This window comes from Polypterus senegalus, chromosome 15 (assembly GCF_016835505.1).
Source record: "Polypterus senegalus isolate Bchr_013 chromosome 15, ASM1683550v1, whole genome shotgun sequence".
NCBI classification, from domain to species: domain Eukaryota; kingdom Metazoa; phylum Chordata; class Cladistia; order Polypteriformes; family Polypteridae; genus Polypterus; species Polypterus senegalus.
In genome coordinates, this window is record NC_053168.1 from 131,286,427 (window position 1) to 131,306,734 (window position 20,308).

Genomic DNA, 20,308 nt, shown 5'->3' on the forward strand with positions numbered 1-20,308 from the left:
ATGTGGTACACAAATGAAAGCATTAATATGGTTATAAACACACATATCTGCATCAAGCTTTAAATTTGTATTCTGTTACAAGGGTTGTCCAAATTGGAGTTTCAGGTGTGTGGTTTTTAGTATCCACATATTCACCACATTCATTTCTACACTGCATTCATTTCTGGATGTTGTGTAGCTTTATGCTATGTGCTGCTTGGGAATATATGTGCAAGATTCAAATTTGTGTAATCTGTACTTGGGTATAAGGATTACTAGTTGAAAAGCACACCTAAACATAGAACAACATGCAAAAAGAAGCTGTGAGGCCTAGAATCTCCTAGCAGGCAGACACTATAAAGAAAATAGTTTTTATACATTTACTCTAAACCACCTTAAATAAAAATGTAAGAAAATGTAAGAAAATGTAAAAAAGCCGTGCTTGGTCAACGAATCAAATTCAGATGTGATTTGACCTTTTTGTTATTAGTTCAAGAATTCAAGCTGAAATTTCAAGTTTCTTTTTACAATTTTTAACAAATTCCTATGTTGTCTGTTGTGCAACTCTCTCCACTTTTCAATGAACATTTCATTGACATGACAGTTAATTGTGTTGTTAAAAAGATTTACAAATGAGAATCAATAGTTTTCTAGTTTTCCAGTATCGAATCAATAAAATGAGTAAGTATAAGTGAAATGGTGACATGTAGGTTCCTGCTGCTCGTTTACAGTTCCAGAAACCAGGGCTTAATTCCTTTCACAATTACTTATTGTTTTATGTTTTGTTCAGTCTTCTTGTGTTCACCTAAGTTTTCTCTGAAAATGTTCTCCTACAGCTGCAAGATTTGCAGGTTAAGTTAGTTGGTGTGTGTACTTGAATGTGTCTTGTGAAGATCTGAGGACACAATTATGGGTGGTTCCTACTTGGCAACTGTTGCTGCTGACTTAGACTCTAGGTTGAAGATATCCATGTAATGGTAAAAACATTCTCTGAAAATATATTGTTGCATCTTGTCAAATATTGCATATTAAAATGTATATTTTGTTTCATTTTAGGGCATTTTGGATCTAACTAATGGAGAAGTTTTAAGAATAAGAAATCTGTGCCTGGCCATGGAAGTCACCAAAGATTCACCATCTTCTGCATGTGAGGCAGAGCAAGCAGTAGTAACTGATACTATGCCAAATACTTCTAATTCAAAAAGGAAACTAATTACTGACACAGAAGCAGACGTAAAAAATATTGATGAAAATGATGATTTGTGCTCTGAGGGAGCTGGTCATGAAACTTCACCTTCAGGTAAAAAACCTAAATTGGAAGAGCCACCGAGCAGTGTGAGTAATGAATCAGTGGTTGAAGAAAGTAATGAAGGTCAACTGTTGCTTCCTGTGCACATGGAATCGGCCTCCTGTAACAACGACCAAGATACACAAAATCAGAAAAATGAGAAAGAAGCAAATGCTTCTGAATCTGGCAGCTTGTGCTCTTACTGTGGATTTATGGCTAAGAACCCCATTGCACTAAAGATCCATTTAAAAAGAAAGCATTCTAATGCCAGTTCTTCTGCATGCACTAGTACAGCAGACACAAGTCCAGGTAGTAAAAGCCATTTGTTGAAGGATAATACAAGGGCCAAATCAACTGGAAAGCCAGCAACCTTTGAAGAAGTTGCATCTTTTGAAAGTTGCACAGCAATAACAAGTAATGAGAAGCACAAGGTTGAGAATGCAAATGCACTGGAGGAGCATATCAAACAGAATCTTCAACAAATGAAAGTGTTTACCTGTGATCTCTGTTGCTTTCAGTGCGTTGATGAAGAATCTCTTCATTCTCATTTCCTTGGGAAAACTCATCTCCGTAGGCAGAATCTTGCAGAAAAGAGAGAAAACCTTTTGAAGCAACAAAGCAAAAAGCTTACTGAAAGACAAATTCGTGCGAATGCTAAAAAGATCAGTCAAAAAAATAGTCCAGCTTCTGTTGGAGGTGGAAATGAAAAACCTCTGCCCATTGATTTAATACCATCAGACACAGATTATAAAAATGGCAAAGCCATTCAAAAACGCAAAGTGGCATCAACATCCAAGCAGAACAAGGAACCCAGGACAGGATACACAAAGCTAAAAAGGCAAACCGAAATCTCTAAAGGAATGACACATGTTAACAAAGCAATTAAAAGCATCTCATCAACAAGAAAAATTCCTCCTCTTGCAGATGATATAATTTCAAATCAGGAAAATTGCAACAGAGAAAAACCAATGGAAGATTGTACTGGAAAAATGTCCCCAGGTTTGAAGAATACACTAAAAAAAGGCTTGAAAAGAAAGGAAAAAGAAACTGAGCAAAAGCAAAAGAATCCAGTGTCAACAATAGTCCCGGTGGAATTGGTGCACAAGATGGTCAGTGACACACCATTGAACAAGAAACCAACATGCAATGTCCTTTCAGGTGAATCAATAACACTTTCTGAAGAAAATGAGGAGGCTAAACTGCAAGCAGCAGAAACTAGCACACAGCCGGATATTTTGAAGACACATGACAAATGTGAGGTCAGATCCTCCGGTCTGAAACCTGCTCTTGCCTGTAGTTATTGTAGTAGAAAATTTAAGAAGAAATGGAGTCTGGAAATTCATGTTGAAAGCTGCCAGTCTAAGCAAATGCCATTTTATTGTCAATTGTGTCTCTTTTCTTGTTTAACAAAGAATTACTTTGAAAAGCACTTGCACACTTTTAAGCATAAATGCCTGAAGGCTGTGACCTTTCGAGGTAGATTAGGTAAAAAACCAAAAGGGAAAAAGACATTTGACATTCAAGTTGCTGTACCTGAGGTTCATAGGAAGCCATCATTAATACGTTCACTTGCTATAAACTTACTAAAGCGTTCAGCAAAACTTAGAACCTGGTTCCGGTGCAAAAACTGTCCATTTAAAACAAAATCATCACCTATTATAATGCGGCACATTCGTCTGAGACATGCAAAGGTGTATACTTTCTACTGCAGAGTATGCAGCGTTTATATGCTGACACAGAATGGCATGGACAAGCATATAAAAAGAAAATGCCATAGGCATCAGGTTGAAAAGAGCAATCTTGGCCTTTCATTTGAAGAAATAGTAGAGGAGGTATGTGTCAATGTTCCAAAAGTTCCAAAAACTACATCTACTCAAAAATTCCCTCCTTCAGCTTGTTCATCCATAAAAGGTAGTCCATCTGGAAAAAACAGCTCCAGGAAGAGGAAGAACAATGTTTCTACCATAAGTAAAAATAAAAGGGGGCGTCCTAAAGAAAATGCTTCTACAACATGTAGCCATTGTGGCTTGGTTGCTTCCACTGTTACAAACCTTAGTGTTCATATCAGGCGCAGGCACAGCCACCAGTACAGTTTCTTTTGCAAAATTTGCAAATATTATTCTGTGACTAAAGGAGACATGGATCGTCATTGTGCAACAAAGAAGCATGCACATCGTGCTGAAATTGCCAAGAAGGAAAATGCTGGCAAAGAGTTGGCCATCCAGGATGGATTTATAGAACTCCTTCATTCTGGGATAGAAGGTAAAACATCTGATGCAATGGAGAGCACAAGTAGACCAACAAAGGATAAAACCAGTAAGGAAATTGTAGACACAGACAATGGCAAGCAGAAAGAAGTAGTGATATCGCAGTTAACAGGGGAGATTAAAATAGGAATGGCACCTGGAACCCATGCATCTCATGACCAGAATGTCGATGACAATCAAGAAAAATCTGATGAAGGTGAAACTGATGAAAATAAAAATGATGACAGCTTGTTAAGCCCACCACAAAAAAAAGCAAGAGGTGAATTGCCCAATTCCTGTGCACATTGTGACTTTGTTGCTCATTCCTGTTCTTCCCTTGATCTTCACATAAAACGTAAACACACCAAAGACTTTGAATACTTCTGTATGGCATGCAACTACTATGCTGTTACACGTCGGGAAATTTCAAGACATGCAGCAACTGAAAAGCACAGACTTAAAAGCCTTTCATATCTACAAGTAGCAAAAGATAAGGAAGCCAAACCTTTTGTGGAAAATGTGGAATCTGAAGGTACCACTCAAGAAGGAGAGACCACTGCCACAAATCGAGAGGACTTTACCTCATGTTCTAGTGACTTGGAGACTGAAAAAATGGATGTGGGTATCCCAGAGAATCAACTGGACGGTAGTAAAGAATCTCTGAGCATGACTCCCACTAAAAAAGGTGAAACTGTTGGAGTATTTGAAGATACTCAAATGGAACAGGAAGGAAGATCTGATGAAAACACAACTAGTAGTTCAAATATCAATAGTCAACCTACAGCAACAGATGCTTCATATATTTCTTCAGATGTTATGAGTGACTCATACTTGATGCCATCTAACGGGGATACTGGTCACAATGAACCAGTGGTGAGAGGTGATGAGGTAGACGGAACCCAACAAGGACAAAATTCAGATAAAGAAGTTGATTCTCAAGAAGAGCCTACTGTGGAAAAGGCTCTTCTAGATGCACAGCAAGAGGCAGAAACTGCCATAAAAGACAGCATGTGGAGGACAAATGAATCCGCTTCAGACAATTCACAACAAACAAGTAACGATTTGCAATTACCTGGGTCAAGGTATATCTACCATGTTCAGAACAAAGAATTATCAAGAGCTGTCCCATTTGATGATTGCATTGTTCAGTTAAAAAACAGTTCTGACACTGAAAATACTGATAGTGATAGAGGTCTGTGTGTAGAAACCAGTGCTCCTGGTACCTTCCCATGTGATACAAATGTGCAACAGGTTAAAAGAAAAAGAAAAACCGAAAGATCTTTACAGACTGAATCTGCACGGATTCGTTGTGAAGATTGTGGATTTCTGGCTGATGGCTTAAGTGGGCTGAATGTGCACATTTCAATGAAGCATCCTTCTAAAGAGAAATACTTCCACTGCCTGCTCTGTGGAAAATCCTTTTACACAGAAAGCAATCTGCACCAGCACCTCACAAGTGTTGGACACTTAAGAAATGAACAAGCAAGCGTAGAGGAGCTACCAGAAGGAGGTGCTACTTTTAAATGTGTGAAATGCAATGATCCCTTTGAGTCTGAGCAAGATCTTTTCATGCACATTAAGGAAAAGCATGAAGAACTCCTTCGAGAGGTGAACAAGTACATTTTGGAAGACACTGAACAGATCAATAAGGAAAGGGAAGAGAACCAAGGCAGTGTTTGCAAGTACTGCGGAAAGATCTGCAAGAGCAGCAATTCCATGGCTTTTCTTGCACATGTTCGCACTCACACAGGTAGGCTTCATGATCCAAATGTGATTTTCTAATTGTAATGTATATTTATAAATGTGCCCTGCATTGCATTATTTTTTCCCCAGGTTCGATTATAGTCTAGAGATATGGTGTTAGGTTGGTTAACATTTGTGTATTTATGTGTGTAACACCTTTGTGTTTGTTACTGCCATGATTTACTACATGTCCAAGTACCCCTGGCTACAGAAAATGAATGGATAAATAAATTCCTGTATTTATTTAAATTAGTATTGCATTCCATTTTTATTTGAGCTAGGCTTAAAGTTACAAATACTGGCTTGGTTTCTTCGTGCATTCAAAAGTTAGAAAAGTATTCACCTCTTTGGATTACTCTTACATTTAAATGTGTTACAATATGGAACTGTAACATATTTAATTTGAATTTTGGTCACTGATTAATATAAAAACCTAATAATATCAAAGTGAAAACAATATTCAATAGATCTGTCTGAATTAAATTTAAGTAAAGAAAAAGGAAGGCAGAACATTATTATTCACAAATACTGTTTGATTATGGCATCCTTGGCAGAAATTATAATCATGTGTCATCAATAACATGTCTTTATTTGCTTTGATCACGCCTGCTCTCTAATGTCTGCCTATTCTCCTTTGCAAAGTCGCCCAGTCTCTGTCAGAGTCTGATGGTGAGCATTGCTTATCAGAAATCTTTTAACTCCTGACAAATATTAATGATGGGATTGGGGTCTGGAGTTTGAAATGATGATTCCTAAATATTTCCAGTCAGTTGTGTTTATGCTCTCAGTTATTGTCCTGTTGGGAGAGTTACCTTTTTTTTCAGAATTCCAAGCCTCCTACAGACAACAGCAGGTTTTCCTTTAGAACTTCTTAGTTTTTTTTTTTTTAACTTTACAAGTCTTCCAAGCCCTGTTTCGGAGAACTATACTCGTAGTAAAATGCAGCCATCATGATACTTCATGGAAGAGATGGTAGTATTCTCTAGCTGATGTGTGGTGTACCAAAGATAGACCTCAGCATCAAGACCACACACTTAAAAGTTTCATCTTGTTAGACTGGAGCATGTGTTACATTTGATGTTAGTGTCTGGGCCATGGCAGAAAAATGTGAGATTAACCTGTGTGCGCTAGTGAAACAGGAGGGCTCAATTTCAACAGTTTTGCAGTGTTGCAGGCTATCTAAATACATGAAACAAAAATATTGTGTTTTAGTGTTGTTCATAATAATTTAAAGGAATATGCTGAAATGTTAAAACTTTGTCTTTTGACTAATGGCAAAACAATTAAAGTTAAGCAAACTAAGGTCCTACAGTGTTATCACAATGAAGATACAAAATGGACACCTGCGCTAAAGTGTTGAATAGGTTTTCTGAATTTTGCTATTTATTTACTAACAACAGAAACTTAACATCGCACTGTGTCCTAAGTTGACTTGCAAGGTGACCTTTTAGGTCTGTTTGTCTGCTCCCCAGCAGCCGCTGGCTCTTCTCTAATGCAGTTATTTTAAGTAAAAGTCCACAAATCCCAGACCACTTTCCTACTACAATAATCAGAGTTTTTGCTATTGGTAATAATTTGTCTTGTACTTTAAAACTTTATCAGCTGTAAAAAGAAGGAAAAAAGTATTCCTACAGATTCAAAACTAAGTAATTCAAAAGCATTACTCCATTCAACAACAACAACAACAACAACATTTATTTATATAGCACATTTTCATACAAACAGTAGCTCAAAGTGCTTTACATATTAAAGAATAGAAAAATGAAAGACATAATTATAAAACAAAATAAATCAACATTAACATCGAATAAGAGTAAGGTTCAATGGCCAGGGGACAGAAAAACAAAAAAACTTCAGACGGCTGGAGAAAAAATAAAATCTGTAGGGATTCCAGACCATGATACCGCCCAGTCCCCTCTGGGCATTCTACCTAACATAAATGAAACAGTCCTCTTTGGATTTAGGATTCTCACGGAAGGGCTTGATGATGATGATGGTCACGTAGACTTCTTCCTTTTAATCCGTCCATCATTGTTGGAGCATCATGAAGCTTTGAGTGGCGCAGGCCACCACCACAAAGAAACCGGAAAAAGAAACAGAAAAGAGAGTAGGGGTCAGTACCGATTTTAGAGCCACCATGAATAGTTATTATGATGAATTGAACATACAGAGTATCAGGATTAAGTTAAATTACGATTAAAATGAAGTTATAAAAAGGCCATGTTAAAGTAATGTGTTTTCAGCAGTGTTTTAAAGTGCTCTACTGTATCAGCCTGGCGAATTCCTATTGGCAGGCTATTCCAGATTTTAGGTGCATAACAGCAGAAGGCCACCTCACCTTGTCCAGTTGTCCAGTCTTTAAAAACTATAAACAAGAATATGTTCATCTGTTTAGTTATGTTTTTTATATCATACATTTATACCATTACATCAGTATTAAACTCAGTCTGTCCTTCACACTCAAATTTCTGCCTAAAACTTCAGATGGCTTACTTAGCTCGCATGATGTCACTTTATGTACTGTATGCCAGTTGGAATATAGGTATAAAATATAATTTATATGTATAGATTTTAATTACATTTTACTTTCTTGGTACACTATTAAAATGCTAGTGTTTTCTAGATCTTTTCTCTCACATTCAAGAGGTTTTGTCTAAATTTTATATATTTGATCGCTCCCCAACCTCCACTATACCTCTTCTCAAACGTATGTTGTTTTGCATTTTTACTGGTGAATTTCCAGGTCCTATGTAAAAAGAGATAAGTCAAGCATCTTTGGAAACTTGACCTAGTGGTTTCCAAGGTCAAGAGCACCAAAGCCAGGAAATCTCTTGTTAAGCATGGAAATCCCCACAATGACTACACATTAAATGAACTGTTATTGATGTGAGGCAACCAATGGTATATAACTGGTATCATTGCTTTGTTGAAATGTATTTGAGTAACTATAGCTGTCAATAAGCATTTAAAAATTAGATGGATTCTGAAATAAGGAAGTTACTGTTTACCTAAGCCAAGGAGGACCCACTTTGGTGTGGTTACTGCACTTTCTGCTTCTTATGTACTTTTTTCCACCACCAATGGGTGTTCATACAGTGAAAATTGAGTCTTGTGAAAGTTTTGGGAGTATGAAAAATGAATTTTGAATCCTTCTTCTGTGTATTCAGCTCTTCTGTTGTTTGGTTTCCCATTCATTGTTTTAAAGCCCTAAGAAAATTTTTGAAGAAAGCAGGCCATTCAGCCCAACAAAGCTATCAAGTGAAGTTTTGAAGATATTGTGTGTGTTGTGATTGTTTCTTTGTGATTTCAGTATATTGTGTACTATGTAAATGTACATAATAAATACAGTACTCCACCATTTTTACTCGGCAATCTATATTAATAAAAAAATTACAAGATCCCTCAAGGGTAACCATTTGTTCACTGTTTAGAGTCACTGTCCCTTTTTTCTTGGATGTTCTGGTTCATGTAAGGCATTGGAAGGTTGCTGAGTCTTATCTTGTTGTAAACATTTTTATTTAATGGCATAAAAATATTTTAACATCTTTCTGCAACATCATTTTGTTTTCCATGGTTGCCGTCATTTCAAGTTTGTTATGCAGGATGACTGAAGGTTTTAACCCATGATGTCACAAGAGGGTATAAAGATCAGCTCAAATACCTCCTGGTTATCCAAGTTCTGGATAATAAGTTTGGTGGTGAGGGCATTTTGTTTCAGTCTCCCCATTATGACTTAGGCCTTTGTTTACTTTTGTCTGTGATTTTGCTATTTTAATTAGGCTTGGTGACAGATCAAGTAGATTTCCCTGTTTTAAACTTTGCAAAGCTTTAGAGTAAATTTCATCTCCTGAATTCTCCTCATTAAAATATGTGTCACCAAAACATCACTTCCTTAGGTATTTGAAGCTTAGTCCTTCATCAGCAGGATTCCTACCCACTCCTTTATACTGTTTGAAGTTTCTGTAACATAGTTCTCTGTCTCTAGCAGAGGCACAGCCAGGAATAGATTTTAGGGTGGCCTATGTAAAAATAGGTGTTCTAGTTTTTAGTAGGATATACAGTATAAGGTCACGTTTCCAAATTTTTTACATCAATTCATACTGTGGTACATTCACATAAATGAATTATTAGGACCTTGCAAAAGTTGAGCAAAAATTATCAAGGCAATTAAATGTTGTTGTGCCGTGACAAACACACATACAGAATCGGTCCCTACATGTCCTGTAAAGGTTTATGCCAGATGCAGTTATCAGGGCTTTAGGTTGAACTGGTTGATGATTTGGTCATGATCTACATTTTCAGCAATTTGTGTTCAAATGATATGATGGTCAAGTTGCTGAAATGTACTGATGATACTGATGATCTCAAACATGTCTTGATCCGATTTACGGATAAAAAAAACTCTCTTAACACTGAAAGTTGTACTTGGAAGTGTGACCAGTATTCGCAACAAAACATTAACATTAGGGAAAATGTCCACAGAACAATTGTCAAACACCTCCAAAAGAGTTGACTATTTTTGCTGTTTTATTTCCACTTTTCTGCTAATTTGTTTGGCAAAAGACAGTGTATTCTTCATCCTGGATATTTATTCCATGTAGCTTAATGAGGCCTTTTGAAAAAACGTGATATTTCTATTTGTTTTCCCATATCAGAAATAATCCTTCAAAATAAGAAACTACTTCTTGGTGTTTGTTGAAAATCCTCAATTAAGCAATTTAAGGTTCTGTTAACTGTCTAATGAATGCTACCAATCAGGTTACACATGCACTGTAACAACACCCCATTTATTTAGGTATTGAAAATGTAGTAAACCAAAAGGATTTGGCATACCACTTCGAAACCAAAGGAAAGACAAACATAACAAATACATATTCATTTACAAAATGTAATATTCATTTACATTTCGGTTTTTGGTTTTGAGTATTGGATGTTGAGGGATCTTTTAATACTTTCCTTAGGGGTGTGTACTTTAGGCAAAAATGTTGATATTCATTTTGTGTGATTTATTTATTTTTGATAGCATTATCACATTTTATCATCACTGATGTAAGTAGCCTAACAAGTTGTGAAATTCAGTGTCTGTCCCTCACGTGAGGTTTACTAGACACATTTTCCTTTCTTGGTCACCCTCCAGCACCATCGCTCCAGTCTTCCATGGCTCCTTCCACGTTGCTCCAATGGTGGATTTTGTTTGTGCTGCATACCCTACCCGCACATTCATGATTCCTGCTCTGCCTCACACACGTCACTTGTGGTTTGAGGAAACACCATCTGTACTTGCATTCCTCGAATGCTTCCAGGCCAGAAGCCCTCCTGTGATCACCAGCAGCCATGTACCAAGGCCTGTGGATTATTAATCAATTGATTAATATTGACCAATTTCTACTAATTATTATATCTTGGCTAAACACTAAGAATAATATTTGAAATGCAGTGTAGCTGCGTAGGAACATTTGTTGGCCCACTTGGTAGTCTCTGACCTGAAAGCCCATTGCAAAGCGTTGTGAAATCAAATGAAATTATGTATCTCAAATCTTTGGCCCATCTGGTGCTACAGGTATATAGTATATGCTTTCTATCAAGCATTCTACAGGCATGCTGTTCTTTCTCATAGGCAAGCTATCACAGCCACGTTAACTGCAAAGAATGACCATCTATATTTGCTCAGGTGCTTGTTGACCATTGTTTTATCTGTGAAATGTCCATTGGTACGCCTACAGCAGAAGTGAGCTTAATGCAACAGTTGTCATATCAGACGTATGCAGATAAATAGAACCATTTCAAGATCTCTAAATATTATGTACACCTACATAAACTATGCATACCCTAGCCTGTTTTTAAGTGAAATTACTAGTGTCTTTTTATAAATGTCCAAGAGGAAATGTAGCTATTTTTTGACAGTGATGTTACACATTATGAAAGCTAGATACAATGATTTTGACAAGCTGCATGTCAACCTAATCTGTAGGTTAAAGCAATAACATATTACTTTAGTTAATATGGAACTTACAAGCATGGACTAAACCATCAACACAAAATTTCCTGTAGTGATTTGAGTTGTTATAGGAGACACAATTAATAAAAATCCTGTTCCATGACACCACATTTATGCATAAATGTAGTTTTTCCTGTTAAAAACATTTCCACTGCAGTTTTTTTCCAACATTTAAAAAAAGAATGGATAAACATTTATTGATATCTGTAAAATATTATGGACAATCACTAATGTCAACAAACATTTAAAACTGTTAAAACATTTTTTGCATTGATTTCTTTCAAATGGAGTAATGGCTACTGTAGTTAGAAATGTTTCTGCTACATTTTTTGCAAATTTTGTAATGGAGTAGATAAAAGTTTTATAGTTGTTTAAAAAATATTATGGACAATTTCCATTTCCATCTACAAACATTTTTAATAAAATATTTCTTTTCATAAAGTCTTTTTAAATGGAAACCGGCTACTGTAGTTAGATCTTTTGACTTTGTTTTGTTTGTCATCATTTTGCAGTTTCTTTTGTGAGCCTGTTACATGATATGGAACCATACAGATTGATCATGGTTTTTATCCATACAGATTTATTTAACACAGCTGATTCACTAATTCTCCACACAGGCAGAGTCCGTCAACAATTTATGTGACCTGAAGTGGTTATATTTTGTATCTGAGCAAGTTTAATCCTGTCTTTACAATGAATGTGCTCCTGATCTGATTTCCTGGGGCCTCATGTATAACGGCGTGCGTAGAACTCGCACTATAACATGGTGTAAGCATAAAAGCCGAAATGTGCTTACGCACAGAAAAATCCAGATGCAGGAATCTGTGCGTACTCCAACTTCCACGTTCTTCCGCTACATAAATCCCGATCAGCGTGAAAAGTAACACTCGTGCACGCGCTTTATGTAACGCTCCAACTCCTCCCAGAATTACGCCTTTTTGAATATGCAAATCAATATAAATCGCCCTTGAGCTCAGCCTTCTATGAAAAGACAATGGGAAAAGCACGGGGGAAAATATAAGAATTTCAGCGAATACCAAGTGGAGGCAAAGGAAAAACATACTATTTGTTTAATTAAACCGTGGTATAATCAACAAAAGGACGTTGATCGAGTGACATAGCGTGTTGGAGAAACTTGAACGCTCACATTCACAAAATCGCACAGTGCGGAAATAAAAAAGAAGTCACATATCAAAGTCGCCGTGAAAAGGCGAGTTGTAGCCCACTGTCTGAGTGTCATTTGAAAGCTTATTATGGTACAGAGAATAAAAAAGGCACACAGTGGGGGGAAAAAGCACGAAATGTCGACTTCAATCTCGAAATTTCCACTTTAATCATGTAGTTTATTTTGTCATTAAAGTAGAACATCATAAACTTCATCTTAAAATCGTTTAATTAACCAGTTTCTCAAATCACATCGTAATTAAAGTAGCACGTTAAATGCTTTGTTTTGTATTTGATCTTCTTTGTGCTCTGTGTGTGAATCACTACTTGCTTCTTAAACCGGCTCTCTTTCTCCAACTGGACACAGAGTCCATTACATTTGTGATATTACAGCTCTCTGAATAACTAAAATACTGAAATGTACACGTGATATCATTTTCATGATGATAGGAGTTAAAGCACGTAATGAAACATGGGTTTCACGGCGCAGTGATTGTGTGCAACCTTCGATGAAATAATTTATTGCAGCCGTACTCGGGGGCGGCGCTAAGCTTGTGGTGGCCCTGGGCAGAGGAAGAATCGGTGGCTCCTTCGCCCGCCAATGTCAGTAAGGTAGCTTATGGGGATGGCCACGTCCGTTGCGGACAATGCATAGCCTCCTTGTGCTCATAACACAAGCATTTAACTTTTGCTGAAATTTGTCGCTGCCTTTTTAGCTGTGTTATTTTCTCTTTCTGTTTTATATTCAATATATATTGGCGTAGCCGCCCCTGCAGTCCTTGCTTTTCTTTGTCCAAGTAACCGATCTCCACACAATCAGCTATGTAATAGACGTTAAGACATCTGTAAGCTTAGAGCGCCGATTCTTCAAAACGTTTAAGGAACATTGAAATATCTTCGTAGTACATGTTTAAATATTCTATCCTTCACGGCAGTCCCAGTTTTATCTGTATAATATAATAAACATATTTTGCTGCATTTCATCTTAAAAATGATATTGTCATCATATGTAAATATGCGCTTTATAAAGTGGCTCAGGTTGTGTGATATTATAACTGTAGTGCAAGTTTACATTGGGGTGATTTAACTTATAAGTACAAACAGTTCTACAAGGAGCAATTGATTAAATGCGTTTAAAGTTCTTGGGATGAAACTGTTTCTGAACCGCGAGGTCCGTACAGGAAAGGCTTTGAAACGTTTTGCCGTGGCTGAGGCAGCGTGTGCTTGAAGCTGTATACCGATAATTCTCTTTCCGATCAGCTGCTGCTGTGATTCACACTCAGATACAGTGATATAAATACTCCGTTTGGTGCAGTGAGAGTAATATGGAAAAAGATGATCCGCTGTGGTATCTCCTAACGGGAGCAGCTGAAAGAAGAAGAAGGTGCAGTGAGAGTAACAACGCTAAAGCAGTTATGGTATTTGGAATACTATGGCTATTCCCTGGCCCATTATAATGTTACAAGTTAATTACAATCAGATGTATTACACTAATAAACAATATGCGGTTAGTTTCATTGTATTTATAAAGCCGTGTCAGGAAAATAAGGTGTAACCACACAGGAACAGTAGCATTGCTTTGACGCTAGGTGCCGCCAGTCTGCAAACCCGAGCAGAGAACTTGCGTACGACAAGGTATGAGGTACCGTGGAAAAGTGCGTGGCTTTACGCCAAGTGTAGGTTTTATACATCGCGATTTGAATGTGGAAAAGTTCTTACGCAACATTTCTGTTTATACATGAGGCCCCTGGTTTGTATAAATTGTTGACATTTTTAACATGTTTCATTTGATTAAAATGGAATGCAAAACTATGTAGATAACTTATTAAAGTGGCAATTTAATCTTGTTACAAATAAAAATCTAAAGTCTTGTAGGCTAAATAATTTGTAAAAGCACTGTATATAAATAAGTAATCTTCAAGGGCTACAGGAAACAAAGTTTTGAAATACTTGCTTTTGTCTTTAATTATTTGGAAAATTTGAAAGTAGTAGCCAAGGCTATCTTGTTAAGTCTGTTATTATACTGGGTGGAAGGAAAAAAAAGATGAAAAAAGAAAAAAACAATTCATCATAAAAATAGTAGAGGACCTGCATTTCATACATGGCTTTCTAGGCAACTGAAGGAAGAGACCATGAAATGCATATCAAAAAAATACTGAAATATAATAATATACTGAAATACCATTGTTGTCTGAGGCTTTGGTATTAGGGGAACAGTGCTGTAACTAAACAAGTGGCTCTGATGAAACCGGTGCTATACAAACTGTCAAGGGACACGCAAAAAACAAATATGATGGGCATATATTTTAAAGGAAACACTTTGGCAAGACAACATCTGAACATACGTGACTTTAGGCACAGTATAAAATACATTGTAATATTTAGAAATGTGTAGTCGGCACCACTGGCAGAACAGACCCTGAATACCTGAGGAAAGTGAGGCTATTGTTGTTGGAAATACAGAAACAGAATGAGAGAATGGCTGACAATAGAATATACATTTAGAGAGACTTCAGTGCTCCATTGTTAGTTTTTTTCTGTACTGTGTGTTATTTTTACTACTTTATATTCCAGATATTGAACTAGGAAATCATGTGGTCTGGGTGGTACTGTTTTTCAGAAAAAAATGTAATTATGTATTTCTTATTAGCACATTTCGGAGCTAAGTATTAATGAAGTTCATTTTTAAAATAGGCAGGCTTTATTATATTTGTGTGTTTAGATAAAAAGGGTAAAGTTTGATGTTAGTGGGGAAAATGAAAGAATCTGAATATGAAAATGTCACAGAAAATGTTATTTTCAAGGAGGTTTCAAAATAACAAGCTATGGAGAGTGTCTGCAGTGCTTTGTATGAAGCCGCCCTGCCTTTCACCAAAGAAAAAAGCTAGAGACCCAAGGGTTGGTATATTTAGCTGTTTGTTTTACCTGACAGATAAATAACACCACTGCAATTCATTGTTACAAACAAACAGCCCTTCCTCAGGGTGAAGGAGAACTTGTTTCAGCTTACAAAGAGAATCAGTTACGTTAAATCGCTGTCAAAGTGTGCAAAATTAAACATTAAAGGCATCTTGCATGTATTTATCTCAAGAGATGCTAGTGTTAATGTGATAAAATTGCTACTATGTATAATGTATTTTCAAAGTGTGCAGTTGTCATTTTTTTTCCTTTCTACAGAAGGAAGATAAAGCATATCCATACAATGCATTCTGGCACCATTATAGTTTGTATATTTTTCTTGTTTAAAAGAAGTAATTATTTTTTAGCAAGATTTTTTAGAAACAAAAAATGTAATTTATTGGTGTGACTATCTGACTGACAGTTTGCAGGACATGAAGACATTACCAGAATGGACCAGTTTTGGTAAAGTCTGCTAGTAAATCTCTAAAGGAGAGTAACCGATGTATACCAGTGTTACTCTTGGAGTGGAAATTCATCAGGGGGTGCTCTCATTTGTATAGTATCCTTATTTTTGAAATTAATGTATCCATTATTTAATATAGATAGATAGATAGATAGACAGATACTTTATTAATCCCCAAGGGGAAATTCACATACTCCAGCAGCAGCATACTGCTAAAAAAAAACAAAAACAACATTAAATTAAAGAGTGATTAAAATGCAGGTATAACAGACAGTAACTTTGTATAATGTTAATGATTAAATCCCCACGGGTGGAATTGAAGAGTCATAGTGTGAGGGAGGAACAATCTCTTCAGTTTGTCAGTGAAGCAGGACGGTGACAGCAGTCTATCACTGAAGCTGCTCCTCTGTCTGGAGATGATCCTGTTCAGTGGATGCAGTGGATTCTCCATGATTGATAGGAGCCTGCTCAGTGCCCGTCACTCTGCCACGGATGTCAAACTGTCCAGCTCCATGCCTACAATAGAGCCTGCGTTCCTCACCAGTTTGTCCAGGCATGAGGCGTCCTTTATGCTGCCTCCCCAGCACACCACCGCGTAGAAGAGGGCGCTCACCACAACCGTCTGATAGAACATCTGCAGCATCTAATTGCAGATGTTGAAGGATGCCAGCCTTCTAAGAAAGTATAGTCAGCTCTGTAATTTCTTGAGCAGAGCATCAGTATTGGCAGTCCAGTCCAATTTATCATCCAGCTGCACTCCCAGGTATTTATAGGTCTGCACCCTCTGCACAGTCACCTCTGATGATCACGGGGTCCATGAGGGGCCTGGGCCTCCTAAAATCCACCACCAGCTCCTTGGTTTTGCTGGTGTTCAGTTGTAGGTGGTTTGAGTTGCACCATTTAACAAAGTCCTTGATTAGGTTCCTATACTCCTCCTCCTGCCCACTCCTAATGCAGCCCACGATAGCAGTGTCATCGGCAAACTTTTGCACGTGGCAGGACTCCAAGTTGTATTCGAAGTCTGATCTATGTTGGCTGAACAGGACTGGAGAAAGTAAAGTCCTCTGCGGCGCTCCTGTGCTGCTGACCACAATGTCAGACCTGCAGTTCCCGAGATGCACATACTGAGGTCTGTCTGTAAGATAGTCCACGATCCATGCCACCAGGTATGAATCTACTCCCATCTCTGTCAACTTGTCCCCAAGGAGCAGTGGTTGGATGGTGTTGAAGGTGCTAGAGAAGTCCAGAAACATAATTCTCAGAGCACCACTGCCTCTGTCTAAGCCCAATATAGACATTTCTCTGCCAATAAAGTAGGTTAAAAATAAAAGGCAAGTTATTTGTTCAGTCTGTATGAATTATATACAGTATGACAATTCATATGTTAATATAATAAAATGTCAATTATTATAAAATCTGCGTCCTAATATTGTGCTTTTGCCTTCTGTCTTATTAATTAAAAAAAGCTTTTGATAATGTTAGCCATAAGCATATGTGAGAAATTATTAAATCTTATGAAGTGCCAATAAGCATAATAAATTTAAGCAACAATTTATGTGACCAACCAGAATCGGCAGTATTAGTCAAAGGAGAGCTGATTAATTTCTTCCAAGCAACAGCAAGCTGCAGACAAGGTTGTATTGTATCACCCATTTTGTTTATATTCTACTTAGAAAGAATTATGACTGAAACTTTATATGATTTAACAAAGGTTGATAATGAAGAAAATGTAACAAGTGTCATGTTTCCAACCAACTTAAAATTCACCAATGATATTGATTTAATTCATAGAAAAACAGAAAATCTACAAAGAACTAGTCAAGCTTGTTGCAAAAGCCAGCAAAAAGTATGGAATTACCATAAATGAAAAGAACACAGAGACCATAGTGTTTTGTAAAACAAAAAAGGGATAACAAGTTCTACATAACCTTGAATCTTTGAGAAGTCTCAGAGAATTAAAGCTGTTTAGTATTGAGAAAAGTAGACGGTGTGGGGATCTTGTTCAGTTTTCAAAGACATTGATAAATTAAAACCAGCTGAATTCTTTCAGCTTAACGATGCATTATGTACCCAAGGGCATATTTTATAGTTAGAAAATTATTTGTTAAAAATACTAACTTTAGATAACATTAATTAGAAAATGTTGCACTTTTAAATAAGATGATGTGAAAACTTTCTATTGACATAGCACATCAATAACTGAGACTATGTAATCTGTTGTTTTTGGAGCATTTGTTTGTAATCTATGCAAAGTTAGATCATAGCTTTATGATGTTACTGCCAGAACCCATTTTAGCATCTCCAAAGGCTAGAATGATAATTAACTTTAAAAACTGATTACCAACAGAATGGTGTTAATTTTCAACAAGGTAAGGTAGAAATTTAAGGTAAGGGAGAGAAAAGTGGGAAGGTAGTTCTACTCATTAATCGTGGCACTGGAGAGTAGCAATGTTTTGCATGTTGATTAGCACATGCAAGTAAGAATTGTCCTGTACCATGGACACATAACAATAGTAACCCTATAAAGTTATAACTGACCTTTAAAAATATATATTTCTTTTCCTGATATACCAAGTGTTACGTGAATATATATATATATTAACAAAGAGAAAAATGCTTTCAGCCTGAGCAGGGCAACACCTACACAGACCTCTGCAGCGGAATTGAAAAAAACCTCAATCTAATTTGTGCTGAAGAATAATGTATCATTCTAGTACCAGCTAGACATACCTTCTCATTAACAGCTCTGTTATACACAAGCTTAATCACCTGCCACTGCAGTATATTTCTTTTGTTGTAGATGTACTCTCTGTAAGAACAGTTTTGAGCAATTACTTCAAGTAATAAATTGTCCCAAGTTTTTGACCATGTTTCTTAGAGCCTCTGTTTACACTTGTGTTTTATTTTAATAATTGACAATTTTGACCAATTATTTTAAAAATTAATTAGATGCAACCGAGCTATCATACAGTTAATCAGCAAAGGTTATTAAGCCACCAACCTTGTTGTATATTGCCCAATGCCTTTTCCACTTGGCCCACTGTTATATTACTAGTTACTCAAAGTATTTTCTTCCAGAGTGGCTGTTATGCAGACACTTTAGGGTAATGTTGCGTTTTCCCTTACTTCCTGCAGTCCAAAAGCATGTTAAAATATTACATTAGAAAAATTGTGATGGAACAAGCCATTCAGCCCAAGCTTGCCCGTCCTATTCACCTAGATTATCAAAAATAACAAGAAGTCGAGATTTGAAGGTCCCTAAATTACTCTTTCACCACACTACTTTGAAATTTATTCCATGCGTCTATAGTTCTTTACATGAATAAAAGCTCACTAACATTGTAGAAAATCTGCCCTTAACAAATTTCCAACTGTGTCCCTGTGCTAATTCCTTGCATAATTTTTAACACTCTAATCATGTCCCCTTGTAATCTCCATTTTCTTAAACTAAAAAGGTTCAGCTAGTCAGTCTAGTCTCTGTAACTTTTTCTAGTGCTGCTATGTCTTTTTTGTAATATGTAAATCAAAACTTTATACAGTTCTACAGATGATGCCTCACCAGTGTGTCATATAACTTAAGTATATCTTCTCCTGACTTGCACTTAACACATCCTGATATATAACCAAAGATTATTTTAGTTTTTTGGATCACTTCTTTACATTGACTGCATGTAGATAATGATGAGTCCTCTATGACTCTTAGGGCCTTCTAGTAGGGTGTACCTTCAAGTTTCAGATCTCCAATTGTGTATTTAAATGTAAAAGTTTTACTTCTTACATGAAATACCTGACATTTACTTACGTTAAATTTCACCTGCCACATATCTAACCAAGGTTGTTTAATATGCAAATTCCTGTATAAAATGTAGTTGGATTTACATTAACTGCCATTATACATTGTTTAGTATCATCTGTAAACATAACCAGCTTATTGGTTATATTCTTGTCCAGATCATTTATGTATTTTAATATGAGCAATGGCCCCAGAACTCATCCCTGAAGTGCACTCCTTTTAACTTCACCTAATTCCTAGAAAGGTCCCCTCACCAGTACCCTTTTCTTCCTAAGCCTAGTCTGTACCCACCTAAATGCCGTGCCCTGAATTTCTACATCTTTACGTTTGGTTGAGCTTTCATGTGATACTTTATCAAAAGTCTTCTGAAAATCAAGATAAATAATATCATATACACCTCTCTTATTGTGAGCTTTTGTTGCCTCCCTATAGACTTCTGGCATTTTAGTGAAACACAACCTTCCTTGTCAGATCCATGTTGAGTATTTGCTGATTCTGTGCTGCTCAATCTTTTCCTTCATAACTTATTCAGTTAATTTATTTGTAATGCAACATTAAGCTTGCATATAGCCTATAGTTACTTGGATTAACCCGCTCACCCTTTTTATGAAAATGGAAGACATTTTATAGCCTCCAGTTCTTGGGAGTTTCCTCAGTGTACAGAGATTTTCAAAATATCTGTGCCAAGGGTTCATGTGTGTCCTCAGTAACTGCCTTAAGCATGACAAATATT

General features: G+C 36.6%; 1 protein-coding gene across 1 annotated transcript in view; it reads left to right on the forward strand.

Moving 5' to 3' along the window:
• znf407 (zinc finger protein 407) overlaps positions 1-20,308 on the forward strand; it is a 528,111-nt gene that overhangs the window by 17,590 nt on the left and 490,213 nt on the right. The window contains exon 2 of the mRNA XM_039737697.1: positions 1,036-5,263. Within this exon, the coding sequence (XP_039593631.1) occupies positions 1,093-5,263 (4,171 nt within the window). The 5' untranslated portion in view covers positions 1,036-1,092. The remainder of the gene's footprint in view (positions 1-1,035; positions 5,264-20,308) is intronic.